Raw genomic sequence first — 24,635 nt, 5'->3', positions numbered from 1 at the left:
CGGGAGCTGCCAGTGCGCCGCGCTGCCAGTCCGTCCGCCTGCCCTCTCCTCTTGGCGCGGCGGCGGGGAGGCGAGGTGAGTCCGGCGGGTGGCGAGCAAGCTAGGCCCGGCGGGGCCGCTTGGTCCGGGCCCCTCCGGCAAGGGGCGGCGGGAGGGCGCGCGGCCGATGTCTGCGGTTTGGGCGCGGGGCTGTCGGCTCGGGCCGAGGGGTGGGCCAGGGCCTGCGGGGAGCTCGCAGCCCGGGCCGCCGCCCCTGCCCTCGAGGCTGCCGCAGTCGCCCCCTCCCACTCGGCTGTTAGCTGTCCCAGGTGTGGGCCGTTTCCCTGGCGCGACCCCGACAGAGCTGCCGGGGGGATGAGGAACTGTGCGGGGCGAGGAAAGTGTCTGCGGGTGCCACCCCTCCTGACTGTGGGGCACGCAGCTGCACACCCGTGCTGGGATGCTCAGGAGGTAAGGGTCTGGTCCCCGCGACTTTGGCCAAGGCACTGACTCTCGCCATTCCTCAGTTTTCCCTTCGGGAAAAAGGAAATGTCAACTGTTTTGGACAGGGTGGTTGTCAGGTTGTTTTGACCGTGTGTGAAAGCCCCTGGGCGATAGCAGGAGCGTAGTACACATTTGTGGGAATCTGGCAGGATACTGCCTCTTGCAGGTGTGAGTGTGGCAGAAGCCACCCCATCCCTCCAACCCCCGGCCCCTGCACTCCTCCAATGCGTTGTCATTGCACAGTCAGTGCCCCGGCAGTGCCTGAGCGTCCCTGCCCACCTCCCCTCCCATCCATCCCACCCATAGCACTGTGCTCCTATGCCACTCACCTCACCTACCTTGAACATGCCAAGCCTCATGTACCTGAAGACCTTTGCAATTGCTGTTTCTTGTGCTTGGAGTTGTCTTCTGGATCTTTACACAGTTGACTCCTTGGTGTTCATTTCTCTGGTCATCTCTGGTCAGATGTTTTCTGCGAGGCCTTCCTTGACCACCCTCTTTCTTTCCTTAGTCATTCTATCTCCTTACTTTGTTTAATTTTGTTCTTAGTGGCATATTCTGGCTTGAAACTATTCTGTTTGTTTGCCTGTTAATTTCCTGTTTCTCTCACTAGAATGTAAGCTCTAGGAAAACAGGTAGTTGTCTGATTTGCTCACTGCTTTATGCCAATCGTTTAGAAAATACACAGTAGGTACTTGGTAGTATCAGTTGAACAAATAAATGCTCTAAGGAATGACTCTGCCTGCCTGTTGCCTCGGTTTATCTGTTCCTTTAGTGACTTCACAAGTTTCAGAACTTTTCTTTACCCAGAAAATTAAGATGACCTTATTTTAAAGAAAAAATATGAAATTTAACTGTACCCTCTAACATTTATTTAGGGATCCAAATAAACACATTTTAATCTGTCAACAAATTATTTGAAGTCACGGCATCTTGTGAAACGTGTAAGCAGATGGGTGCTTGTTCTCATTTTGTGAAACATTTTAATGTCCTTGACCTCTTTATTTGGTAACTGTCAGAACAAGCTGTCAGTATAAAAGCTTACATTTTTGTGATATTTTAGCTCTGTCTTCCTTCCACACATTCAATAGACGTTTATGGAGTTCTACATTATCTAGGTCAGGTTTTGTGCTAGGCCCTTGGGGACACAAATGAGATGGCAGCAGGGTCCCTTCCCTCAGAGAGCCCAGCAGGGAAAGCAGACATGCAGACAGTTCTCTCCAGGACAGCGTGATGACTGCTATAGTAGAGGAGGTGACAGATGGTGTCAGGGTTGGGCCTTGAAGGATGCTGAGAAGTTTGCCAAGCAAGGAGAGGCACAGAAGAATGAAGAGGTTAGGAGGTGGACTTTAGCCTAGTATGGAGTTGGAAGTCCACCCCAAGGCCAGATGTAAGAGAGCATGGTGTTGTGAGAACCCTGGGCTGCCAGAACCCCACCTAGTGATTTTTTAAAAGAAGCCAGATTTTTTGTGTTTACTCTCCTGGTTTTGTAAATATTGGTCCAAACCCAAACTCATTGCCATCGAGTTGATTCCGACTCATAGCGAGCGACCCGGTAGGATTTCCAAGGCTGTAAATCCCTGTGGATTTCTTCCGCAGAGCTGCTGGTGGTTTTGAACTGCTGACCTTTTTGGTTAGCAGTTGATCGCTTTAACCACTGCGCCACCAGGGCTCCTTTTTGTAAATGCTGACAGTGGTTAATTAATTACACACACACAAGCAAAACAAGCAAGCAAACAAAAAACTGCTATGAGCCAAGCAAAATATAATTAGCCTCATACAGCTTGGTTGCAGGATTTTCACCCTCCAGGACAGGCTGTGTAGGAGGAAGTTGCTATGATGAGCTGGAAAGGTAGCCTAAGGCCAGGTACCAGCCAGGTACTCCCACTTAACTGTTAGACGCCCCTTGAGTAGCAGCTATGAAACCCATTTTTACAGAGGAGGAAACAGAGAGTTTGAGAAGTCTGCTTCAGACAAGCAGCTGGTAAGTGAAATTTGAACCCAGGTCTCCCCCAGATCCAATGTTCTTTCCTGGGCCCCTCAGCTCTGAGCACTCTCTTTGGGCTTTTTATTAGTTGTTCTGCAAGAACAAAATCCAGTCTAGATGACGTTTTCCTCAATTTAACTTTTTTGTTTTTTTCCTTCAAAAGGATCCCAGAGAGTTAAAAATACTTCTGTTTTGGCATAATCTTCTCTGGAGAGCTTTGATATGCCTGAGAATTTGATTTTCAAGATGCCGTGACTTCAAATAATTTGTTGACAGATTAAAATGTGTTTATTTGGATCCCTAAATAAATGTTAGAGGGTACAGTTAAATTTCATATTTTTTCTTTAAAATAAGGTCATCTTAATTTTCTGGGTAAAGAAAAGTTCTGATGCAATGAATGGTGAGTAAATAGATTCCCAAACCAACTGTTTTCAATGATGCAGATCGTCAAACAGAAGGCCCTTTTTTTTTTCTTTTAACTCTATTGATTTGGCAGTAGAGCAGCTATTTTGGTCTAAATATGTAGTTGTACTTATACCTGGCTAAGAAGACACCATTTTAACATAATTTTCCTTCAGAATTAGTAAATCAATACTTATCATTTTGTGATTATGTAAACTAGTTTCAGTATCAGGGTCTTTTGTTTTGACTGTTTATTATGGCAACTTTCACACATATACAAAAATAAACAGAATAGTATCCAGCTTCGACAATTAATAACTCCTGGCCAGTCTTGTTTCATTTCTAACCTTATTCACTTTACACCCTTCCTCCCACCAGTATTATCTTCAAGCAGATCCTAAATACCATGATATTTCATTCATGAATTTTTAAGTATGTCTTTAAAAGATAAGGATGCTTTTTAACTTGAAAAAGCAAGAATTCTTTAAAATATCATCAAATAACCAATGTGTATTCAAATTTCCAATTGCCCCATAAATTTTATAGCTTTTTTTTTTTTTTTAAAAAAAGTTTACTTGAATCAGGCTTCAGCTAAGCCATATATTGTGATTGGTTGATACGTCTTTTAAGTTTCCTTTAATCTGTGGATTCCCTCTCGATTTCTTTTTTGTATCGTTTGTTTTAATTTTTATTGTGGTGAAATATATATAACAAAACACTTGGTCATTTCAACTATTTTTATGTGTCCAATTTAGTGACATTAATTACATTCACCATCTTGTGCAGTCATCTCCACTATTTTCAATTTTTTTTTAATCACCCATAACAGAAACTCAGTATCCCTTAAGCAGTAACTCCACATTTTCCTTACTACCTGTCCCTGGTAACCACTAATAAAGTTTGGTCTCCTTGCCTGTTCTAGATATTTCACATAAGTAGGATCATGTTACATTTGGCCTTTTGTCATCTGACTTACTTCACTCAGCATAGTGTTTTCATAGTTTATCCTTGTTGTAGCATGTATCAGAAGTTCATTTCTCTTTATGACAATAATATTCCATTATATGGATATACCACATTTTATTTATCCATTCGTCTGTGGATGGACACTTGAGTTGTTTCTACCTTTTGGCTGTTGTGAATAGTGCTGTAATGAACATGTGTACAGGTATCTGAGTCCCTGCTTTCACGTCTTTTGGGTGTATATGTAGGAGTGAAATTGCTGAGTGACATGACAGTTCTATGCCTTGTAGCTTATTTGTTGAAGAAATTGGGTTGTTTGTCTTACAGCATTACCCTAGTTGGCATTTTACTGATGGCATCTCTGCAGTATAATTTAATATGTTTCTCTGTATTTCCTGAAAGTGTGTAGTTGGATCTAGATGAGGCTTGGTCAGATTCAGGGTGCAGTCTTTTGGCGAGTATGCTAGTATGCTCTTCCGTCTAGAGGCATGTATGTCTGGTTGTCTCACGCTGTGGTAGTAGCAGCTGTTGATGCTCAATGTTTAGATCCATTGATTCTTCAAGAGGGTATATTATTTGGAGGGCAAGTTAGTACATCTTTTGCCCAACAAGAACTCATTTTTTTAAAAAAGAACAGTGCATCTTTTTAAATTTTATACTGGACTTTGAATTGCCAGTTAAAAAAATTTTAATTGATAAACCTTATCTGGAAAGAGTTGGGGTATGAATTAATAGATATAAAACAATGAGCAAGAGTAGCCACCATTTTAACATAGAAATTCCTGATAACTAAGAAGTTTACTAAACATCTGAAGATGAAATTTAACAATTTGATTTTATTTAAGTAGTGTTTTTATACTTTAAAATATCCCCCTCCCCCTTTTTTTTGCCAGCTGATTTTGCCTTAGTGTTTTTCTTAAGCAAAGACTACCTACTCTAAGACATTTTGGAAGTAGTAAAAATAGGTTCTAAGGATGTATGGATTACATATGAGATCTTTTTTTTCCCCCCTTAAAAGTGAGTCATTAATGTCAAACTCCTTTTATGTTAAAGAGGTTCTTGTCTGTTATGGATTTGTAAATTGAAGTATTTCTGTAACTGAATTATTTGGCTATTAGGAGCATGAACAGTATAAAACCCATCTTTTAGTGGTATGCCAAAAGTTTGTATTTCCATAGGTCAGGGTAGAGAAAACTTGGGGATTCGCTTAAAAGCAAATTTTTTAAAAAATGTTTACAACTACTGGTTTTATTATAGTAAAATGGAAAAACTCAGGGTCATCATAAGGAAGAAACACACGGGTGAGGAAGGTTCTGGATGCAAAGCTGCCGTTTCTCAGAGAGGGCACCTCACCTTCGTTTTGTGGACCAGGAAGCTCTCTGAGCATTAGAGTTTCAAGCATTTAATGACCAGCCCTGCATAGTAGGCCAAATCATGCCTCCTGAGGCTAGTTGATATCGGCCTCCTAGGTAAGTCTTTTCTGGCCTGGCCAGCCATTACTTGCCAGACCAAGGCACCCCAGTTACTCCAAAGGTGATTTCACATAGGCCAAAGACAAAGGCCACCTGACTTTGAGCAAAGCTAGGTCCTTTACCCTACAACAGAAATGTCCAGAAAAATTGGGAAAAATATGGAATCATCTGACTTTTTTTTTTTTTTGGTGAAAATCTATGCATCAAAACATGCTCCCATTCAATAATTTCTATACATTATTTTCAATGACATTGGTTACATTTTTCACATTGTGTCAACTTTCTCCTTATTTCTGCTTTAATTGTTTCACCCCATTAATTTAGACTGCCCCCTAAACTTCTCATCTGTGCTTTAGAGTTACTGTTGTCCCTTTGATCTCATATAGATATTTTTTTTCTAAGCACAGTATTTAAGGATGACATTCTTTACTTTTTGGGCTAAACATTTTGTTTGTTTATTTAAAGATGACTACAGGGGATAGTCGGGTTTCAAGATTTGAAGAGTATCCCAGGACAATAGCCTCGGGTTTCTCCGGCTTCAGTGGGTCCAGTAATTCTGGATTCTTTGGGAATTTGAGGTCTTCTCTTCCACATTTTTTCCCTTTCTGTCAGGATCCATCTATTGTGTCCCTGATTGAAACATTTGATAATGGTAGCTGGGCACCATCCAGTTCTTCTGGTCTCATGTTAGAGGAATCAGTGGTTCATGGAAGCTGTTAGTCCTGCAATTTAGTTACTTCTCTGATTCTTGAGTTTCCTTCTTCCTCTCTTGCTCCAGGTGAGTAGAGACCAATTGTTGTATCTTGGATGACCGCTCACAAACTTTAAAAGCATATATTTTTAAATCCCTCGTCCACCATGATGCTGATTTTGAGAAGGAATAATTGCCTTTAAAATAACTTCTTCTCCTAAGAAAAACATATATTTCTACAGAACTGTAAATGATTTAATTTAATTTGTCATTTGGTTTAAATATTGTTTATCTAAAGGGATGCTGTTCCTAGTTTGTTTTTTGCATATCTAGTTATGAGGGTGCAGCCCAGGTAACAGATCGACCCAGCTCAAGCAGCTGAGACTGGCCAGTGACTGTGATCAAAATCAACTTAACCAGCTCTTGCCTGTACTCAGAAACAATTTGCTATAATATGTTATGAAGCAGATGTCTTCAAAAATGCCTTAGAGTTTTCTTCAGGTTTCCTGAAACATCAACTGCCTGCATCCTAGAATGAAAAAAAGTAAATTCTGTCAAGAATCGCCTCCTATCTCATGTGTCTTTCACAGAGGTGCTCACACAATATTAGTAGTTTTGTCAGCTTTTGCACTTACTGGATTTTAGTTCACATCTTCAGAATATATATAATTGTTTGGGGAGCAGTTTAAGTACAATGGGTGTGATAGTATCTGTCCTCATGTCAGCCACCATTGCGTATGTGTACCCGTTGCTGGGCCAAGTACTAACTGTCCTGAGGTTGAGTATGTGCTCGACCTTGTTTTACAGATGAGTGTAATTCACTTACCCAGTTTTACCCAGCTGAGTGGCAGACCTACTGTAAGTCTGGCTGCAGAGTCCTGACCCTAACCACTGCACCAAGCTGCCCTCCCACATTTATTCTCTCACTCAGTATTTCCTTTAACATTCACTAGATACCCACTGTCTGATTACTAGGGAATTGAGAAAGGAATCAGACACATTTTCTACCTGAAAGGAGCTCACAGAGTGCCAGTGGAAATAGACTTGCAATGCAGTATAAAATGAAAGTAGGTCCTGGTAGCAAAGAAAGAGGGGTGCCCAGCGCAGGTTGATGGGAAAGACGGTAGAGGAAAACTTCCCAGAGGAGCAGGTACTTGAATGTGGTTTGAAGGAGAATGAAGGAAGTCACTTCAGGCAGATGGAACCAGTTGATACTGTCTGAGAGTGGCCAGGGTGCCTGGGGTCTCTGATGCTGTGTTAAGGATTTGAATTTTATTCTCAAAGCAGTTGGTCACTACTGAAGAAATTTAAATAGGAAAGTGGTATGATTGCTGTGTATTTCCAACAGATCTCTTTTTCTTTTAACTTTTTAATTTGAAATAATTATAGATTCACAAGAAGTTGCAAAAATAGTACAGAGAGGTCCTGTGCACCCTTTACCCAGTACCCCCTCCCCCAAACCAACCCACTGCTGTCCAGTCAATTCTGACTCATAGTGACCCCAAGGCTATAACCTCTATGGAAGCAGACTGCTATATCTTTCTCCTGTGGAGCCGCTGGTGGTTTTGAACTGCTGACCTTTAGGTTAGCAGTTGATCGCTTTAACCACTGTGCCACCAGGGCTCCTTCCCGTTTCCCCCAGTGATTGTATTTTTACGTAACTGTAATACAGTATCAAAACCAGGAAATTGGCATTGGTACAATGAGTGTATAGTTCTATGCCATTTTATTACATGTGGTAATTCATATAACTACAGTCAAGATACAAAACTATTTCATCACCCCAGACATCTTCCTCATGCTACCCCTTTATATTCATATAGCACCCTTCCTCCCCATCTCTAGCACTTGGCAGCCACTAATTTGTTCTGCATCTCTATAATTTTGTCATTTCAAGAATGTTGCATAAGTGTTACTGTGACCTTTGGGATTGGCTTTTTCACTCAGCTAATGCCCTTGAGGTCCATCCAAGTTGTGTGTGTCAATAGTTCATTCCTTTTTATTGTTAAGTAGTAGTCCATGGTATGAATACACCACAGTTTAATCATTCACCTGTTGGAGGACATTTAGGTTGTTTCCAGTTTTTGGCTATTACAAATAATTCTGCTATGAACATTCATGTACAGATTTTTGTGTGGACAGATTTCTCTTTTTTTAAATTATTTATTTTTGTTGTTGTTGAAAATATACGCAGCAAAACATACACCAATCCAACAATTTCTACATGTACTATTCAGTAACACTGATTACATTCAAGTTGTGCAACCATTCTCACTCTCTTTTTCCAAGTTATTCCTCTACCGTTAACTCACTGCCCCCTAAGTTTCCTGTCTAACTTTTGAGTTGCTGTTGTCAGTTTGATCCCATATAGGTAGCTCTTTGAAAGAGCACAGTGCTCAAGGCAGACATTATTTACTAATTAAGCTAAACTATTGTTTGGTTTTTAGAAGACTTCAGGGATATTTTTGGTTTAAGGTTTAAAGATTAACTCAGAGCAATAGTTTTGGGGGTTCATCCAGCCTCACTGGCTCCAGGAAGTTTGGATTGCATGAGAATTTACAAGTATGTTCTGCATTTCCCCCCTTTTGATCAGGATTTTGCTGTAGAATCTTTGATCAAAACATTCAACAGATCTCTCTTTTTAAACGGATATGTACACAGTGGTTTGGAAGTAGAAGGAATGGAGGCTGGGGGAGCATTTTAGCTGTTGCTGGGTCCAGAGAGCATTGAGAATGCCTTATATCCAAAGCACTGGGATTGGGAGGTAGAGAGGAGAGACAAGTAGAAGAAAGGGAGTCTGGTGGGGACAAATCCTTGCTGGGTCCTTACAGTCCAACAGTGGGTAACATGATAGCCAAATACCAGTTGTTATTCTGTATCCATAATATGTACTGTAGCTTCAGAACTGACATTCAGAAGATGACCCTGAGATGCCGTAAGGTTTTTGATTATCAAAGAGATTTAGTTGTTGTGCTATGCTCTTTTTAATAAGGACTAAAGTAGGAAATGAGAACTGTTTGATAAAAAATTTCAGCAGCAAATATTGAAGCACAGAGGGTTATTGTGAGGATCTGCTTTTGCTCACAGCTATTAGTTAATTTAAATATCACATGTCCTAGGTATTCTGAAGCATTGTGTGATAAAAGGTTTAATTGAGTCTCTAGATGACTAAATCATCATCGTCAGAAGGAAAATGCATCCTTGGCTGGGTGAAGCCAACAAGAAGAAATGGGAAGGCCTGTGTTTTTTCTAGCCTGGTCCTGACCAGCTCTTGGACCCATCACTTTACTTTCTAAATAAAATTAGAGATATTAGAGTGGTGTATTTGGAAGAACATGAATGTTATAGTCAGACAGACCTACATTCAAATCCGGGCCTTGCCACTTCCTAGCTGGGCATTTGGGCATCTCTCTACTGTCTATGTGTCTCAGTTTCCTCATTTGCAGAGTGGATATAGTAGTACTCACCTCACAAGTTGTCAGTGGATCCCTTATGAATGTGCACCCCAGAGCCTGGCCTAGTCTTTTGCCTCCAGTCTTGTCTGCCTCAAACCCATCCTCCATACAGGTCTGAGAATGACCATTTTACAGTTTTTCATTTAAAATTTTTTGCTTGACTAGTTTTTTTTTTTAATGTGAACTATATACATGGCTTTAAAAAAACAAACAGTAGAACAAAGTTATAATGGAAAAAGTCTAAGTCTTTATTTCCCACTGTTTCTCTGCACTTACTAGCACAGTGAGGGTGGGGGGGTGTATTTTTACATAAAGTGGCATTTACTGTCTGCACCCTTCTTCAGCTTGCTTTATTTCCTTTATACATGTTTGGACATCCTTCCATATCAACATATATAGTCCCTGCATTCTTTTTAATGGCTATAGTGTCGTTTTTTTCCCCAAATTTATTCGCTCATCCACAGTGTACATTTTAGGTTATTTCTTGTTTTTTGCCTGTTTCAAGAAATGTTACAAACATCCTTGCAAAAGCATCTTTGAGTATGTGTGCTCATATATGTGTCAGATACATTTCTAGATATGTAGTTGCCCTGTTAGGATTCATGTGCATTTAAAATTTGGATTGGATATTATTTTCCTTTCAAAAATATGTTTTACCAATTTACATTTCTCACCAGCACATATGAAAGTATCTGTCTCCTCACACCTTGGCCAATACTGTTAATAAACTTGAGCTCAGGCCTGGCCTACTCCAGGAAGCCTTCCTTTATACCCCTCTCTTCACACACACACCCACACCACTCCTTTACTCACCCTTTTCCACTCAGGATTAGTCTCTTTTGTGCTCCTGTCAAATGTGCATACCCTGAGGGGACTTCCCTTGTGGCATGGTAATGGTATTATGTTGCTCCCTGTTGGCGTTTTGAGGGAAGGAACTCTCTGGGTTGATTTGTAGCTGCAGCCCCTAGCCTAGTGCTTGACTCACAGTAGGCCCTCAAGAAATGCTTGTTGGAAGAACTCAGTAAATGGTAACTGATGTTGCCACAAGAATTGGTCTGTGTACGCTCTCCATTGTTCTTTCCCACTGCAAAATTTTGAACTGTGTAAATCTGTAGTTCGAACTATTTTTTTATTTGGAAAAATTAATCAGCAAATTTAATATCATACTTAATTACTTGAATTGCTGATGTTTGGAAGAATACTAAAACCAAACCTATCGCCGTCAAGTGGATTCCGACTCATAGCGACCCTGTAGGGCAGAGTAGAACTGCCCCATAGGGTTTCCAAGGAGCGGCTGGTGGATTCAAACTGCCAACCTTTTGGTTAGCAGCCAAGCTCTCCTGCACAATATTTATGTATAGAGTGGGTAGATTTTATGCCAGTATCCTGTAGGTGATTCTGCAGGACTCTCCGGTCTTAGAGAAATAGAGATTTTAAACTAAAGCATTTAAGTCGACAGGCATTCTCAGAAGCAGTGTGGTAAAACAGGAAAGGCAGGGATGAAGAGCCAGCTGCTTTCAGCAAAGGCCATGCCAGTGCCTGCCTGAGGTATCCCTTCCCCGGCCGTTGAGCCAGAAGAGCCCAAAGAGCAGAATGTGTCCCCTGTCAGCTTTTTTATGTGGATCACATGATGGGCAGTGGACATCCTGTTACATTTGTTGAGCAGTGCTGTGTGAGAGTGCGATGCCGGGCGCTGGGGAGACAAAGGGGAGTAGGACAGGCCCTTCCTGCTGAGGAGTTCACAGCCTAGGGGAGGGAGGCCAGCCTGTGATAAGATAAATTATAGCGCAAGCCTGGGGTTGCTGCAACAGTGCACAAGTGGTAGAGAGCTAAATCCTGTGTTGAACTGCTGATGGGCGCAATAGCAGCACTTTGTGGGAGCCAAGGGTGAGGAACCAGTACCCACCGGTGTGGGAAGTGGAGGCAGCAAGTGCAGACGAGTTTGTTGGAAATCTGGTTACATGAAGAGTTCCTGTACTTCCCTATTTGTGAAACCACTTTCTGAGCCCCAGCTGATGTTCTATTTTGTTGAAATATAATCTCAACAGAGTTGATTCACTAATAGCTTAATTAGATTCATTCTCGGATTGCCTTGAGTGTCTTTCTCTTGCTCTCATGAAGCCCAAGCTTGACAGAGAAGGTGACTTTGACAGGTTCTCTCTTTTGTTAATAAGTCTCCTCATGGATTTCAGTTTTCATCATGTACTTGAAACATCACAGGTGATTTTGTACTGCCTAATAAAGGCAACATATTTTAATTTTAAAATCAATTTAAATCTTGAGATGAAATTATATTAACAATTCTTGAACCTAATATGATTTAATGTACTCTCAAAATTCAAAGAAGCTAATGTAATATTATTGCACTAGTCAGGGTATTGGTTGTAAGGAGCTGTAACAGAAAGAGTTATAGAGCTGCTCAGCAAGGTTGAGATTCATCTGTGTCAGTCTCATTGTCGGTAGGTGGGGAGGGAGGGGCTTCTGTGCCACAAGGTCATTCACGAATTCGGACAGTGTGGCCTCCAGCTCTAGGTCTAAGATAGCTGATTCCCCCAGCCAGCAGCAAGGGAGAAAGAAAGAGGACAAACAGCTTTCTGTTAACAAGAGATCTAAAAGTGGCATACCTCACTTCTGCTCACATCTCATTGCCAACACCTGGCTGCCCGGGTGTAGTCTCTCGTTGGGTAGCCATTTGTCCAGCTAAAGTGGGGAGGCGTCTGTCATAAATAGAATTGTGTGCCCCCAAAATGTATGTCAGCTTACTTGGGCCATGATTTCCAGTTTTGTGTCTACTATTTTGTCATGTGATGTGATTTTTCATATGTATTATAAATCCTACCACTATGATGTTAGTGAGGCAGAGTTAGAGACAGTTACATTAATAAGGCAGGACTCAATCTATAAGATAAGCTTGTGTCTTAAGTCAATCCCTTTTGAGATATAAAAGAGAGAAGCAAGCAGAGAGACTTGGGGACCTCAGACCCTTAAGAAAGTGCTAAACATAGCAACAGTTGTGAAGATGGCGCAGGACCGGGCAGTGTTTCTTTCTGTTGTGCATAGAGGCTGTATGAGTCGGAACCGACTCAGTGGCATCTATCAACAACAACAGAAGAGCATGTCCTTTGGATGGGGGTTCCCTGCACTGAGAAGCTCCTGGTCCAGGGGAAGATTGATGACAAGGACCTTCCTCCAGAGCCAACAGACAGAGAAAGCCTTCCCCTGGAGCTGACGCCCTGAATTCGAACTTCTAGTCTCCTACACTGTGAGAGAATAAATTTCGCTCTGTTAAAGCCATCCACTTGTGATATTTTTGTTACAGCAACACGAGATAACTGAGACAGCATCTATTACTAAAAGGAAGAAGGGTGGAGTCTATTAACAGCCTGTGCCACAGTCATATTGCTTGTCCTTAGGCACTTCAGCCTTCACCTGTCCAAAGTTTAGCTCATGAGCTCTGTGCAGATATTTCCTGCTTGCCTCCATGTACTTTGCCCTCATTCCTTCCGATCTCCTCCAGTTCAGCAAGTCGCATATGTTCTTTGTCCAAACTGTGCATTTCCTTTTCTTCGCCAGATACCATTACCTCTGTGTACACCCTGTCATTTTTGCCTGATCTCCTTTTCTTCCTTTTTTGGTTTCCTGAATAACCTCTCTGAACAGCAAGTCTGGTCATGTGTCTTTCCTGTTTTGGTGGCTCCACGGCCCTCAGGACCAAGCCCAGATGCCTCTGAGTGACTTCCAGGGCTCCTGGTGATCTGGCCTCGTTTTCTTTCTCCAGCTTTATTCCCTCACTACCCAGCTGAATCTCAAATGACTTTTCATGCTCAGAATGCACCTCTGCCTCTACACATGCTGTTTTCTTCCTCAAACCCTCTAGTCTGAGCTCTGTGCCCCTACTGTGCGATTCCCCGTATCTGCACACGGTCAGTCAGAGCTCTGTGCCCTACTGAGTGATTCTCCATGTCTCCACACAGTCAGTCGGAATTCTGTGCCCCTAGTGAGCGGTCCCCCGTGTCTACACACAGTCAGCTTGAGCTCTGTACCCCTACTGTGTAAATTATTCCCTCTATCTACACAGTCATATGGAGCTTTGTGCCCCTACTGAGCAGTCCCCGGTGTCTGCAGTCTGAGCTCTGTGCCCTTACTATGCTGTTCCTCTGTCTGCACACAGTCTGAGCTCTGTGCCCCTACTGTGTGTCTCTGGCAAAGTAATTGGAGGTGGATGCCACTACCTCCTCTGTGAAGCTTATCTAGTCTTTGGCACCCCGCCGGTAGACAGGATCCCTTTTTCCTTCAAGTATTTTGTTTACATTTTTTCTGTCCTTACCTTATTGTAACTTATAGCCTAGGCAGTGGACTTATTCCTTACACTTCTTTCCCAAATAGTGAATTACATGCTACTTCAAACCCAGTTCCTAGCTGATCTTGCTATATCTCCTACAAGAGTTGGCACTTTCTTGTACAAAAGCGCCCAATAAATGTTAAGGTGAATTGTCTCAGCCTCTTACAAACTATAAATAAATCAATCTTTAAAAAATAAACCAAAAACAAAACCCATTGTCGAGTCAATTCTGACTCATAACGACCCTATAGGACAGAGTAGAACTGCCCCATATGCTTTCCAAGGAGCAGCTGGTGGATTCATACTGCCAACCTTTTGGTTAGCAGGCAAGCTCTTAACCACTGAAAGCAGTATTCCTTCAGGTGTCAGAAAAATGGAGCAGCATGGTGAGGGAATCATTAAATATTGTATTATGGGTTGGACCAGCAAAGGTTTACTGAGTGCTTCCACTGTTCGAGGGGCTATGCCCTGCCTGGCCTAGGAGTGTGGGATGCCTCTGTGAGCAAGACAAGCCTGACCCCACCTCTGGGACTTATATATAGGACAGACCTGATAGCCTAGGACAGACCCCAGTTCCCCTTCTTAGGAGCAGTGTAGCATGAGCAGGCTATTTAATCTCATTCAGCCTGTGCTGCTCAAGTATAAAATGGGACTGATCATCCATCCTATGCAGGGTCATTTCTTAGAACATCCAGTGCTGTGCTGGTGTCTCCAGAGGTGCTGCATAGGACAGGGGCCTATGGTGCTCAGTAGGGGTGGCTGGTAATACAACTTTCCGTGAAGATGGTTAGAAAAAGACGAAGCAATGGAGAAACAATTTATTGTATTTAATTTTGTTGTTTGGATTTGCTATTAATTGATTTATTTCCTTGTTTAATGGAAATCCTAGACATCATTGTGTTGATATATACATCATCACTGCAAAGAACTCCATGGCAGACATTAAGTATTAGATGGTAGAACAAAAACAGCAGGAGTTTAGTAGCGCTGTAGAATGAAGTTTAAATTCTGTGTTTTTAAATAGTATAGAATATATACCTATATGAATTTATTCTTGGCTTTTTAATTGTTAAAAATGCCAAAATAAATAGCTTTTTTATTTGCCAAAATAAAGAAACTGGGGAACCAAGTGAATGTAGCTGTCTGCTGATTTCTGTTTGTTTTCTGTATAAAGTTAGTCAAGTTCCTGCAAAGCAGTAATCTGCAACCTACTGCTGAAATCATGGAAAGACTGCTTTCCAGCACTGCCAATTTATACACACACGTGAGTCAGTACACTTTGTACCATCGACATTATTGGTTATTGACAGTAGGTTACAACAGAACTTTCTGCGTATGGAGATCTGTGTAGATGTGAGTTCGGAGAGCACAGGCCCAGCTCCTCAACCCCTCTCAGGAGGCAGAAGCACATCCTTGGCGTGCTCAGAACACGTGGTGTCACCACAGCCCTTTAGCAGCCTGTTTTTCTTTCTTTCTTTCTAACAACTTTATTGAGATATAATTCACATACCAAACAACTCACCCATTTAGAATGTACAATTTAGTAGTTTTAGTATATGTGCAGATGTGTGCAACCATCACCATAGTCAATGTTAGAACATTTTCATCACCTCAAAAAGGAACCCTGTACCCTTTATCTATCACCCCTCACCTTCTTATCCCCCTGCAGCCTTAAGCAGTGACTATTCTCCTTTCTGTCTCTGTAGATTTCCCTATTCTGGACTTTCATATGAATGGAATCATGTAGAATGTGGTCTTTCGTGACTAGCTTTTCTTACTTAGTGTACTGTTTTCAAGGTTCATCCATATCGTGGCATGTATTAGAACTTTATTGCTTTTTATGGTGGAATAATACATATTCCATTTTATGTACATACCACATTTTTTTTCCATTTATCTGTTAATGGACACTTGCATTGTTTCCACCTTTTGTCTATTCTGAATAATGCTGCAGTGAACATTGGTGTACAGGTGTCAGTTTGAGTTCTTGCTTTCAAGTCTTTTGGGTATATACTAGGAGTAGAGTTGCTGGGTCATATGGTAGTTTTATGTTTAACTTTTTGAAGATCTGCCCAACTGTTTTCCTCAGTGTCTGCACCATTTTACATTCCTACTGACAATGGACAAAGCTTCCAGTTTCTCCACATCCTCACCAATACTTGTTATTTTCTGTTTGTTTATTGTTTTGTTTTTTTAATAATAGCCATCCTAGTGGGCATGAAGTGGTGGTATCTCACTGTGGTTTTGATTTACATCTCCCTAATGTCTAATGAAGAGGAGCCCTGGTGGTGCAGTGGTTAAAGCACTCAGCTGCTAAGCAAAAGGTCACCTGTTTGAACTCACCAGCCCTCCATGGGAGAGAGATGTGGCAGTCTTCCATAAAGATTTATAGCCTTAAAACCAAAAAACTGCCTATGGGGCAGTTCTACCCTGTCCTATACTTATGAGTCAGAATCAATTAGACAGCAGCGGGTTTGGTTTGGTTTGAATGTCTAATGAAGGAGCCCTGGTGGCACAGTGGTTAAGTGTTTGGCTGCTAACCAAAAGGTCAGCAGTTCAAACTCACCAGCTGCTCCACAGGAGAAAGATGTGTCAGCTTGCTTCATAAAGATTGTCGTCGTTGTTATTAGGTGCTGTCAAGTCATTTCCAACTTAGAGCGACCCTGTGTACTACAGAACAAAACGCTGCCCGGTCCTGCACCATCCTCATGATTGTTGCTATGTTTGAGCCCATTGTTGTAGCCACTGTGTCAGTCCATCTCATTGAGGGTCTTTCTTTTTTTTTTGCTGACCCTCTACGTTACCAAGCATGATGTCCTTCTTCAGGAACTGGTCCTTCCTGATAACGCATCCAAACTATGTGAAACGAAGTCTAGCCATCCTCACTTCTAAGCAGCATTCTGGCTATACTTCCTTCAAGACGGCCTTGGAAACCCTATGGGGCAGTTTGACTCTGCCCTGTAAGGTCGCTATGAGTCAGAATCAACTTTACGACAACAAGTTTGGTTTTTTTGGTTTTAATGTCTAATGATATTGAGCATCTCTTCATGTGCTTATTGACCATTTGTATATCTTCTTTGGAGAAATGTCTGTTCAAGTCCTTTGCCCATTTTTTAATTGAGTGGTTTGTTTTTTGTTGAGTTGGAGGAGTTCTTTTATGTATTCTGGATATTAAACTCTAACCAGATACATGATTTCCAAATATTTTGTCCCATTCTGTAGGTTATCTTTTTACTTCTTGATAATGTCCTTTGGTGCACAAAAGTTTTTTTACTTTGATGAAGTCCAGTTTATCTGTTTCGTCTTTTGTTGCTCATGCTTTTGGTATTATAGCTAAGAATCCATTGCCAAATACAAGGTCCTGAAGATTTATCATTATGTTTTCTTTCAGGAGTTTTGTGGTTTTAACTCTTATATTTAGGTCCTTGGTCCATTTTGAGTTAATTTTCATATATGGTGTGAGCTAGAGGCCCTACTTTATTCTTCTGCATGTGGAAATCCAGTTGTTTTAACATGTTGTCTTTTTATTAATGAGTTATAACAGTTTTTATGTATTCTAGATACAACTCCCTTTTTACAGTCACTTCGACATATGAATCCTGGTTTCTGGTTCATCACTTTAACCTGAATTTTTGGACTTAGCAGAAGACTGGTCCGTTTGTTTTTCTGCAGCAATTCTAGAAGTGATAATTTTGAAACAATGTCTCCATCTCCAGTTGAGACAACTAGGCATAAATTGTTTCCACAAGGAAGCAAGCTAATGAGAGGCATATAGTGACATAGTCTTGTGATGGCTGGTAGTAATGTGTAAATTCTTTTCTCCAAAGGTGGTTATTTTCTAATCCAGTTCCTTAAAATGTGGTCATGCAGGGCCTCAAAATTCCTTGCTTTCATAAAGGTCTTGTACCCCTGAGATGTCTTCACATTTTTTGTGTGTTTCTTAAGTTCAGAATTTGGTCAAACTGAGTTTATCATTCGCAGCCGCATTCTCTTATATACCAATAAATTTGAAACAGTATTAGGTGAACTATATATATACAATTTCAGTAAGACTGCATGTTCATTCTGTTTTTCTTTTTAAGGAATCTGACGACTATCCTAGTTGTTTGGAACACTGTATGACACTACATCATGAGTGACAGTAAATGTGATAGTCAGTTTTACAGTGTGCAAGTGGCAGACTCAACGTTCACTGTCTTAAAACGCTACCAACAGTTAAAACCAATTGGCTCTGGGGCTCAAGGAATTGTTTGGTAAGTATAGTCTGTTTTAATAGCGTGGATTGAGTTTTTGCTGCAATAAAAAGTAAAACCAAACCATCAGAATTTAAAAACACTGATGATAAAAGTACTCTTTTCTCTGCTATAGGTTTATGAGCTAAATTGAATCAGCCTCTTTCTCTAGTTATATGTAGTCAGATTTTAGGCTACAAACCCAGATTCTTAGAATGCTGCAAAAACTTAAATAGGTAGCTATTTTTCTTTGTTTGTTTCTATTTTTGTTTGTTCCCCCCCCCCTTTTTTTTTTTCATTCCCTTTGTCGTTACGATATCAGAGTATTAGGTATGACAGTGAGTTGTAACAGAAGTTTGGAGTTTTATTCATTTCTTCATCATGGCCACCTTTTCCCCCTCCCCCTTTTATTCCCAATCACTCCTATTCATTTCCAGGCGCCATCCTTGCAGTGCCTTGCCATTCATTGGCGGGATGAGGCCAGTCAGTCTCATTTTCACCCCATGGATTAACCAGGAAGGGATGCTGTGTGAGGGGTTGGGCTGGCCGTCTCTTCCTTGGTGTCTCACTTCAACTATGTGTCCAGCCCAGGACGTCAGAATCGTTAGTCTGACCCTGAACTTAGTCTCTTGCATGGTAAGACAGTCAGCTGCTGCAACATCACTGGCCAGCTAAAGGTAAAGTTTTTCACATGTTTTTAGACTACAGTTATCAACACTTCCCAAACTTTTTATCCCTTATTTTTCTGAGCAAAACTTTTTTGGGGGAGGGATGGGGAGGTCAATAAAACAAGATTATTTTTGCATCTGGATGAAGCTCCTAATCTATCTAATGTTTACAGGTAGCAGGCAGGGAGAATTCAAGATAAAAAGGAACTCTTTTGGATGTTCTGGTAGGGGAGTTTATGTTTTCCTCTAGAGATGCTGAACTTTGAGAATCTTCATCAGTGGTTTATAACTGATTCTCCATTGTAGATAAATGTGATCAGGAAAACCAGTTGTTTTCTTTTGGCCTAGGTGGTTGGCAGCCCTGGTAGCCAAGAGAAGATTGCAGTCCAGAGTTTCTCAGAATAAGTTTTGAGAGAGAAGCAGCTGTTTGAAAGGAACAACCTTCCCAACTGTGTCTAAAATAGTGGTGATCTTAACTTCCAAACGATAACATGTTATAGCAGTACTTAAATCCAGTGTGCCAAGAGAAATTTTAAAGTCAATAAATGGTTCAGAATTGGAAATTTTGAAGTTAATAAAAAGTTCTAGAAAATAAAACATTCTTTTGATTTATAGTCCATTTTTTATTTGAAACTAGATGGTAATTTGACACAAGTATATTGGCAAGACTGATGTCAAGGGCATTTAATATAATAACCACATTCAGAGGCTGACTAGGCAAGCCAGGCCAGTTGCCATCAAATCAATTCTGACCCATAGTGACACTATAGGACAGAATAGAAATGCCCCATAGAGTTTCCAAGGAGCAGCTGGTAGATTCGAACTACCAGCTTTATGGCTAGCAGTCATAACACTTAACAACTGTGCCATCAGGGCTCCAAGAGGCTGACTAGAAGCCAGTGATTAATTGTAAATAGAAAACTTTGTGAAGAGTGGGCATTTGAAATGAACAACTTCATTACAGCATAGTAAATAACAATAAAATCACATGCTACTTTATTTGATTTCCAGCTTGTTTCTGTTACTTTTCATCCTTATTTTTTAAGGAGAAATGTTTAATAATGAAATGATTCATTATGGATGTGTATTTTTCATTTGAAAATTCTAGTTTTAAAATAAAAAAATTTAATATGCCATCATATACCAAACCTCCTCAGATAATAATAATGGTAAAAATTATAAAATAGAAACTTCTGAATTTTTTAAAAAAATTTAAAACTTAAAAACATTTTTTTAAAAAACTAGAAGTTGCCTTAAACTACAAATACTTGTTATTTTTTATGGATATGTGACTCCTGATACTAAAGTCTTATATTTAATGATACTCCCATATTGTCTTACATGTAAAATATGTTTTGATTTTCTTGTAGTAGCTTAAGTTATACAAGACAGAATCTTAACAGTAATTTTACTTAACTCTTAATATTTTCATCATTTAAATGAATTTGTGACAATTTTTATTAATATTTTTAGGAGCAGCTTTCATCTCACATATAGATAGGTAGAAAGAAACAAATATGTTGAGGATAAAATTTTAACAATACCCTATATTTTTCTCCTGCAGATCCTCATTTTTACAGCTTAATTTTTTATTCTAAGGAAAGATACAAAAACTGGGTTTTGTTGTTTTCTGCTCAAGAAAGAAGCTGTTACTTCAAAGCAATAGAGGAATAGGTATTGGAGAGGAAAATCTCTTAATGAGCTCATTGGCAGCTAACAGTTTATGTTTTGATCCTAAAGTCATTAATCATCGATTTTTGTAACCCAAGAAAATAAAAACTGTTTGTTGGGTTAACTTTACTGGATGGATAAAAGGGGCTTAATTAACTTGATTCATATCACTGGTATTTCTTTTTTAAAATGTCCATACAATTATGAAAATGATTCTTAGACTTCTAGGGTGTTTCATCTTTTGGCCTCTAGGCAACGTGCTATCGTAGCAGCTGGGCCTAGATGGTTGAGAAAGGTGGGTTTTCATTATTACTTTGTTGCTGCTTTCTCACAGAGCCTTGTGCTGGTTTCCTTTCAGCCAGTGAGGTGGGAATGCCTGCTCCTTGCCTTCTGTATACATCTCCTGGTGCAGCTGCAACAAGTTTCCGCCAACTTGGTGGCTTAAAAAAACAGAATTTTATTCTCTGACAGTTCTGGAGGCTAGAGTCCAAAATCAGTGTGTGAACAGGGTCATGCTCTCTCTGAAGGTTCTGGAGAAGAATCTGTTCCATGCCTCTCTGCTGGCTTTTGGTAGCTGCCAGCATTCCTTGACTTGTAGCTGCATCACTTCAGTCTCTGCATCTGTCACCACATGGCCTTAATTTCTGTCTCTGTGTCTCCTCCCCTTTCTGTATAAGAATACCATCATATTGAGTGTCCTAATCCAGCATGACCTCTTCTTAACTACTGTTCTAACTACTGTTTCCAAATAAGGTCATATTCTGAGGTTCCAAGTGGACATGAATTTTGAGGGGACATTATTTAACATGGTACACCTTTCTTCTGTGCTTGAGGCTTTGTAGGCCCGTTGAGCTGCAGCAGTGGTCAGCTGGGAGTGGCAGTCCTCAGACTGACAGGAGAGAAATATTTCCCACAACATTTCCCCCCATGTCTTCTAGGGAATTTTCCTGCCTCGATTTTGCAAAGCACCTTCGATATTAACATTGTGCTTAAAACACTTCCAAAGAAAAGTGTTGGCTAGCTAGCTGGTGCAAGGAGAGGATCTTTTCATTTGTCCTGGTTTGGATAGAGCAAGAAGCTGTTAATCATGCAAGTTAGACCCCTCTGTTCCTCGTCGGTGGTGGAAGGAACTGAGGATCCCTACCATCGAACCCTCACTTCCAGATAACCTCTTCTCTCCATTGGTTCCTTCCCTGCAAATGTGCCAGGTTCATTCCCACTTCTGTCACTTTTGTCCCCATGCATCACCTGGTTGTGTTCTCCTGGGTACCCCTTCAAACCCCCTGTCTGTCCAGACACTATCCCTGGTCTTTCAAGACTTCTCTCATCTATGAAACCTCCTCAAATAATCTCAACTCATGCTTTGAATAGAGCCTCCTCTCTGATTGAACCAAATACTTGACTGATACATATATACATACGTAGGTATAGAGAGAGAGCGGGAGAGATCAGAGGTCTTGTGAAAGTTGTTCATGGCTGCAGAGAGGCAGGCATGTTAAGTATGGGCTTCATTTACTCCTATTGGCTTGTCATTCACATGTTTCTGAAGGTAAATGGTAACGTGAATAGTGGATATTATCTAATCGTTATGAGCTCTGCCATAACCTTCACTTTATAAATGGTGAAATTGAAGACAAGGAAGGCTTATCACCTTCCCCCATCTCACAGGGTGTTAGTGGCAAGCCTGGGACCAAAACCCATCTGTTGACCTTTTCGGGCCTTGTTGCTTATACTGTTATTTGGCCTGTTGATGACTTTGAACCACTGATACGTTTTGGTGTGACCAGAACTCTGACCTAAACTCTGTTTGGAATCTGAATAATAATGAATAAGTATTCATTAAATACCTATCTAAAAATTCTCAGAGTCAATTGTATTTATGTCTATAAGATGACTGTTATGTTCAAGAAGAATTCATTTTTATAGCTATAATATTCAGTTTTGTGGTATCCTCCTGTGTTCTAATTGGAAAAGTAAATACTTTATAAGTGACTTTAGCTTCCTTTTTCCCCCATTTTCCTTTGTGTTCATCCTTATCAGGCTGTGAGGCACCAAGTAGGGTTGGGAAATAACCTGGCAATGTCACATTCCTGTTTCTTTAAAAAAAAAAAAAAAAAAAATTGCACTTCCTAAAATAAACTCAGTGGGTAAGCTCCTACTTTGACAACAGGAATTGGATTTTCTTTTATTGTATTCCTTATAAATATATATTGCCATTATACAGTTAATTGATTTGATAATCTGAAGGCTCATTTTGTGGTATTATACTTAAAAAAAAAAAATTGGAGCCCTGGTGGTGCAGTAGTTACGATCTCGACTGCTAACCAAAAGGTCAGCAGTTCGAATCCCCCAGCAGCTCCTTGGTAACCCTATGCAGCAGTTCTCTGTCCTGTAGGGTCACTATGAGTGAGAATCAAATCGACAGCAACAGGTTTGTTTTTGGTATACTTTAAAATTATCCATCAGTGACCATCTGGGGATGTGGGATGCTAAATAATGGCCCCCCCAAAGATATCCATGCCCTAGTCCCTAGAACCTGTGAATATGTTAGCTTACATGGAAAAAGGGACTGTGCAGATTTGATTAAATTAAAGATCTTGAGATGGGGAGATTAGCCTGGATTATCCAGGTGGACCCACTGTAATCATGAGGGTCCTTAAAAAAAGAAGGCAGGAGGATCAGAGTCAGAGAAGGTTAGAATGATGTAGGGCCACAAGCCAAGGAATGCAGGCAGCCTCTTGGAGCTGGAAAAGGCAAGGAAATGGATTCTCTCCAAGAGCCTTCAGAAGAAACACAACCATGCTGACACCTTGATTTTAGCCCCACAAGACCCATTTTGGACTTCTGACGTCTGGAACTGTAGGGTAGTAAATGTGTGTTGTCTTAAGCCACTAAGTTTGTGGTAGTTTATCACAGCAGCAATAGAAAACTATTAGAGGGAGCTTGTGTGTTTTTCCATTTTTGAGAAGTAAAATATCATAATAGCATTAGTGTATGCTTTACGGAATTCATTAGCCATCTGTTTAAATTAGAGCTTTGTCAAGACAAGGGAGAGATGTGTAAACCATAATACAGATAGGGCATAATGCAGGTAGGGCCAGTGATTTGTACAGGGTTAAATGAAAGAGCTGAGGCCAGAATCAAATCTTTTTGACTCTTGATTTTGAGTTATTTTTACAGTTATCTTTCGCTTTTATTTGTTTTTCTATTTTTGTTATTCATGAAAAAGGTCTTAATAAAATTTGTTAGGAAAATAAATTTTAAAATATTTGTAGTTTTGAAATATTCATAAAAATCAACTAAGTTATATAGTAAAATTATTAATTGTAAGGTTTTATAGCTCTAGTAGGGTGCATGTGGGTACATTCCTTTTATATGTATATTTAGTTTTTCTTTCTCCTTTTAAAATCTAAAGTTTAACCAAAATAATGATTTTTTGTTTCATGAAACAGTTCTATGCAAGTTTAACCTTTTTTAAATAAATGTGTTTAATAATAGATCTGGCAGTACTTAGAAGTGACAATTACAGGTTTAGCATGAAATAATCGGTATAGCTCCTGTTCCTTTTTCCTTTCTGTAGTTCTACACAAGCAGGAAAGTCGGCCTGTTCTTAAACTATTTTATTTTCTCTCTGCTGATAAAAAGAAATAATAATATCTACAATAAAATTTCTGTGATAAAGGAGATATATGGTATAAGGCATAAGATGGCTGAGATTCAGGAGACTTGAGTTCTGGGTTCATCTCTGATGCTCATAGCAGTAGTTCTTTGTGACCTTGGGTAGGTCATTGTGTCTTTATGAGCTTTAATAGTTTCATCTCTAAAGTGAATAAATTGGAACTTCTGGCTTGCAATGGTGGACCAGGCACCTAAACAAAGGAGTAGATAAGGGCAATAATCAGTGGATAAAGGCTTTTTAGCAAATTTATAAAACATAGAAAGTAGTTGGAAGCTTGTCGCAGATTAAACAGAACAGAAAAGTGAGAATAAGCGGATGAGGCATTTGCAACAAGAACGAACCTATCTATAATAGAACCCCAAAGACGCTGTGGGTATAGAGATGACAGATACAGAAGATGAGGGTTAAACTGGTGGTTAAAATAGGGAGGTTAATTAAAAGTATCTCTATGAAATACCTGCCAATTGGCTCCCAACATTCCACCCCCACCCCTATGCACATTGTTTAGGTAGCTCAACATTTACCCTAGAGTTAGTAAGCTAGTGAAGAATTATTAGACCAGGATCCAAGGAAAGACAAGCCTAATGGGG

General features: G+C 40.3%; 1 protein-coding gene across 3 annotated transcripts in view; it reads left to right on the top strand.

The window, feature by feature from the left end:
- Window positions 1-24,635, top strand: part of MAPK9 (mitogen-activated protein kinase 9) — a 69,318-nt gene continuing 44,683 nt past the window's right edge. For all 3 annotated transcript variants that reach the window (XM_012558696.2, XM_023741454.1, XM_004387162.2), the window contains exons 1-2: window positions 1-75; window positions 17,878-18,048. In XM_012558696.2, the coding sequence (XP_012414150.1) occupies window positions 17,927-18,048 (122 nt within the window). In that variant the 5' untranslated portion in view covers window positions 1-75; window positions 17,878-17,926. The remainder of the gene's footprint in view (window positions 76-17,877; window positions 18,049-24,635) is intronic.

The sequence above is a fragment of the Trichechus manatus genome, unplaced genomic scaffold (assembly GCF_000243295.1).
Source record: "Trichechus manatus latirostris isolate Lorelei unplaced genomic scaffold, TriManLat1.0 scaffold00181, whole genome shotgun sequence".
Lineage (NCBI taxonomy): Eukaryota > Metazoa > Chordata > Mammalia > Sirenia > Trichechidae > Trichechus > Trichechus manatus.
This window is presented reverse-complemented; position numbering and strand designations above follow the sequence as displayed.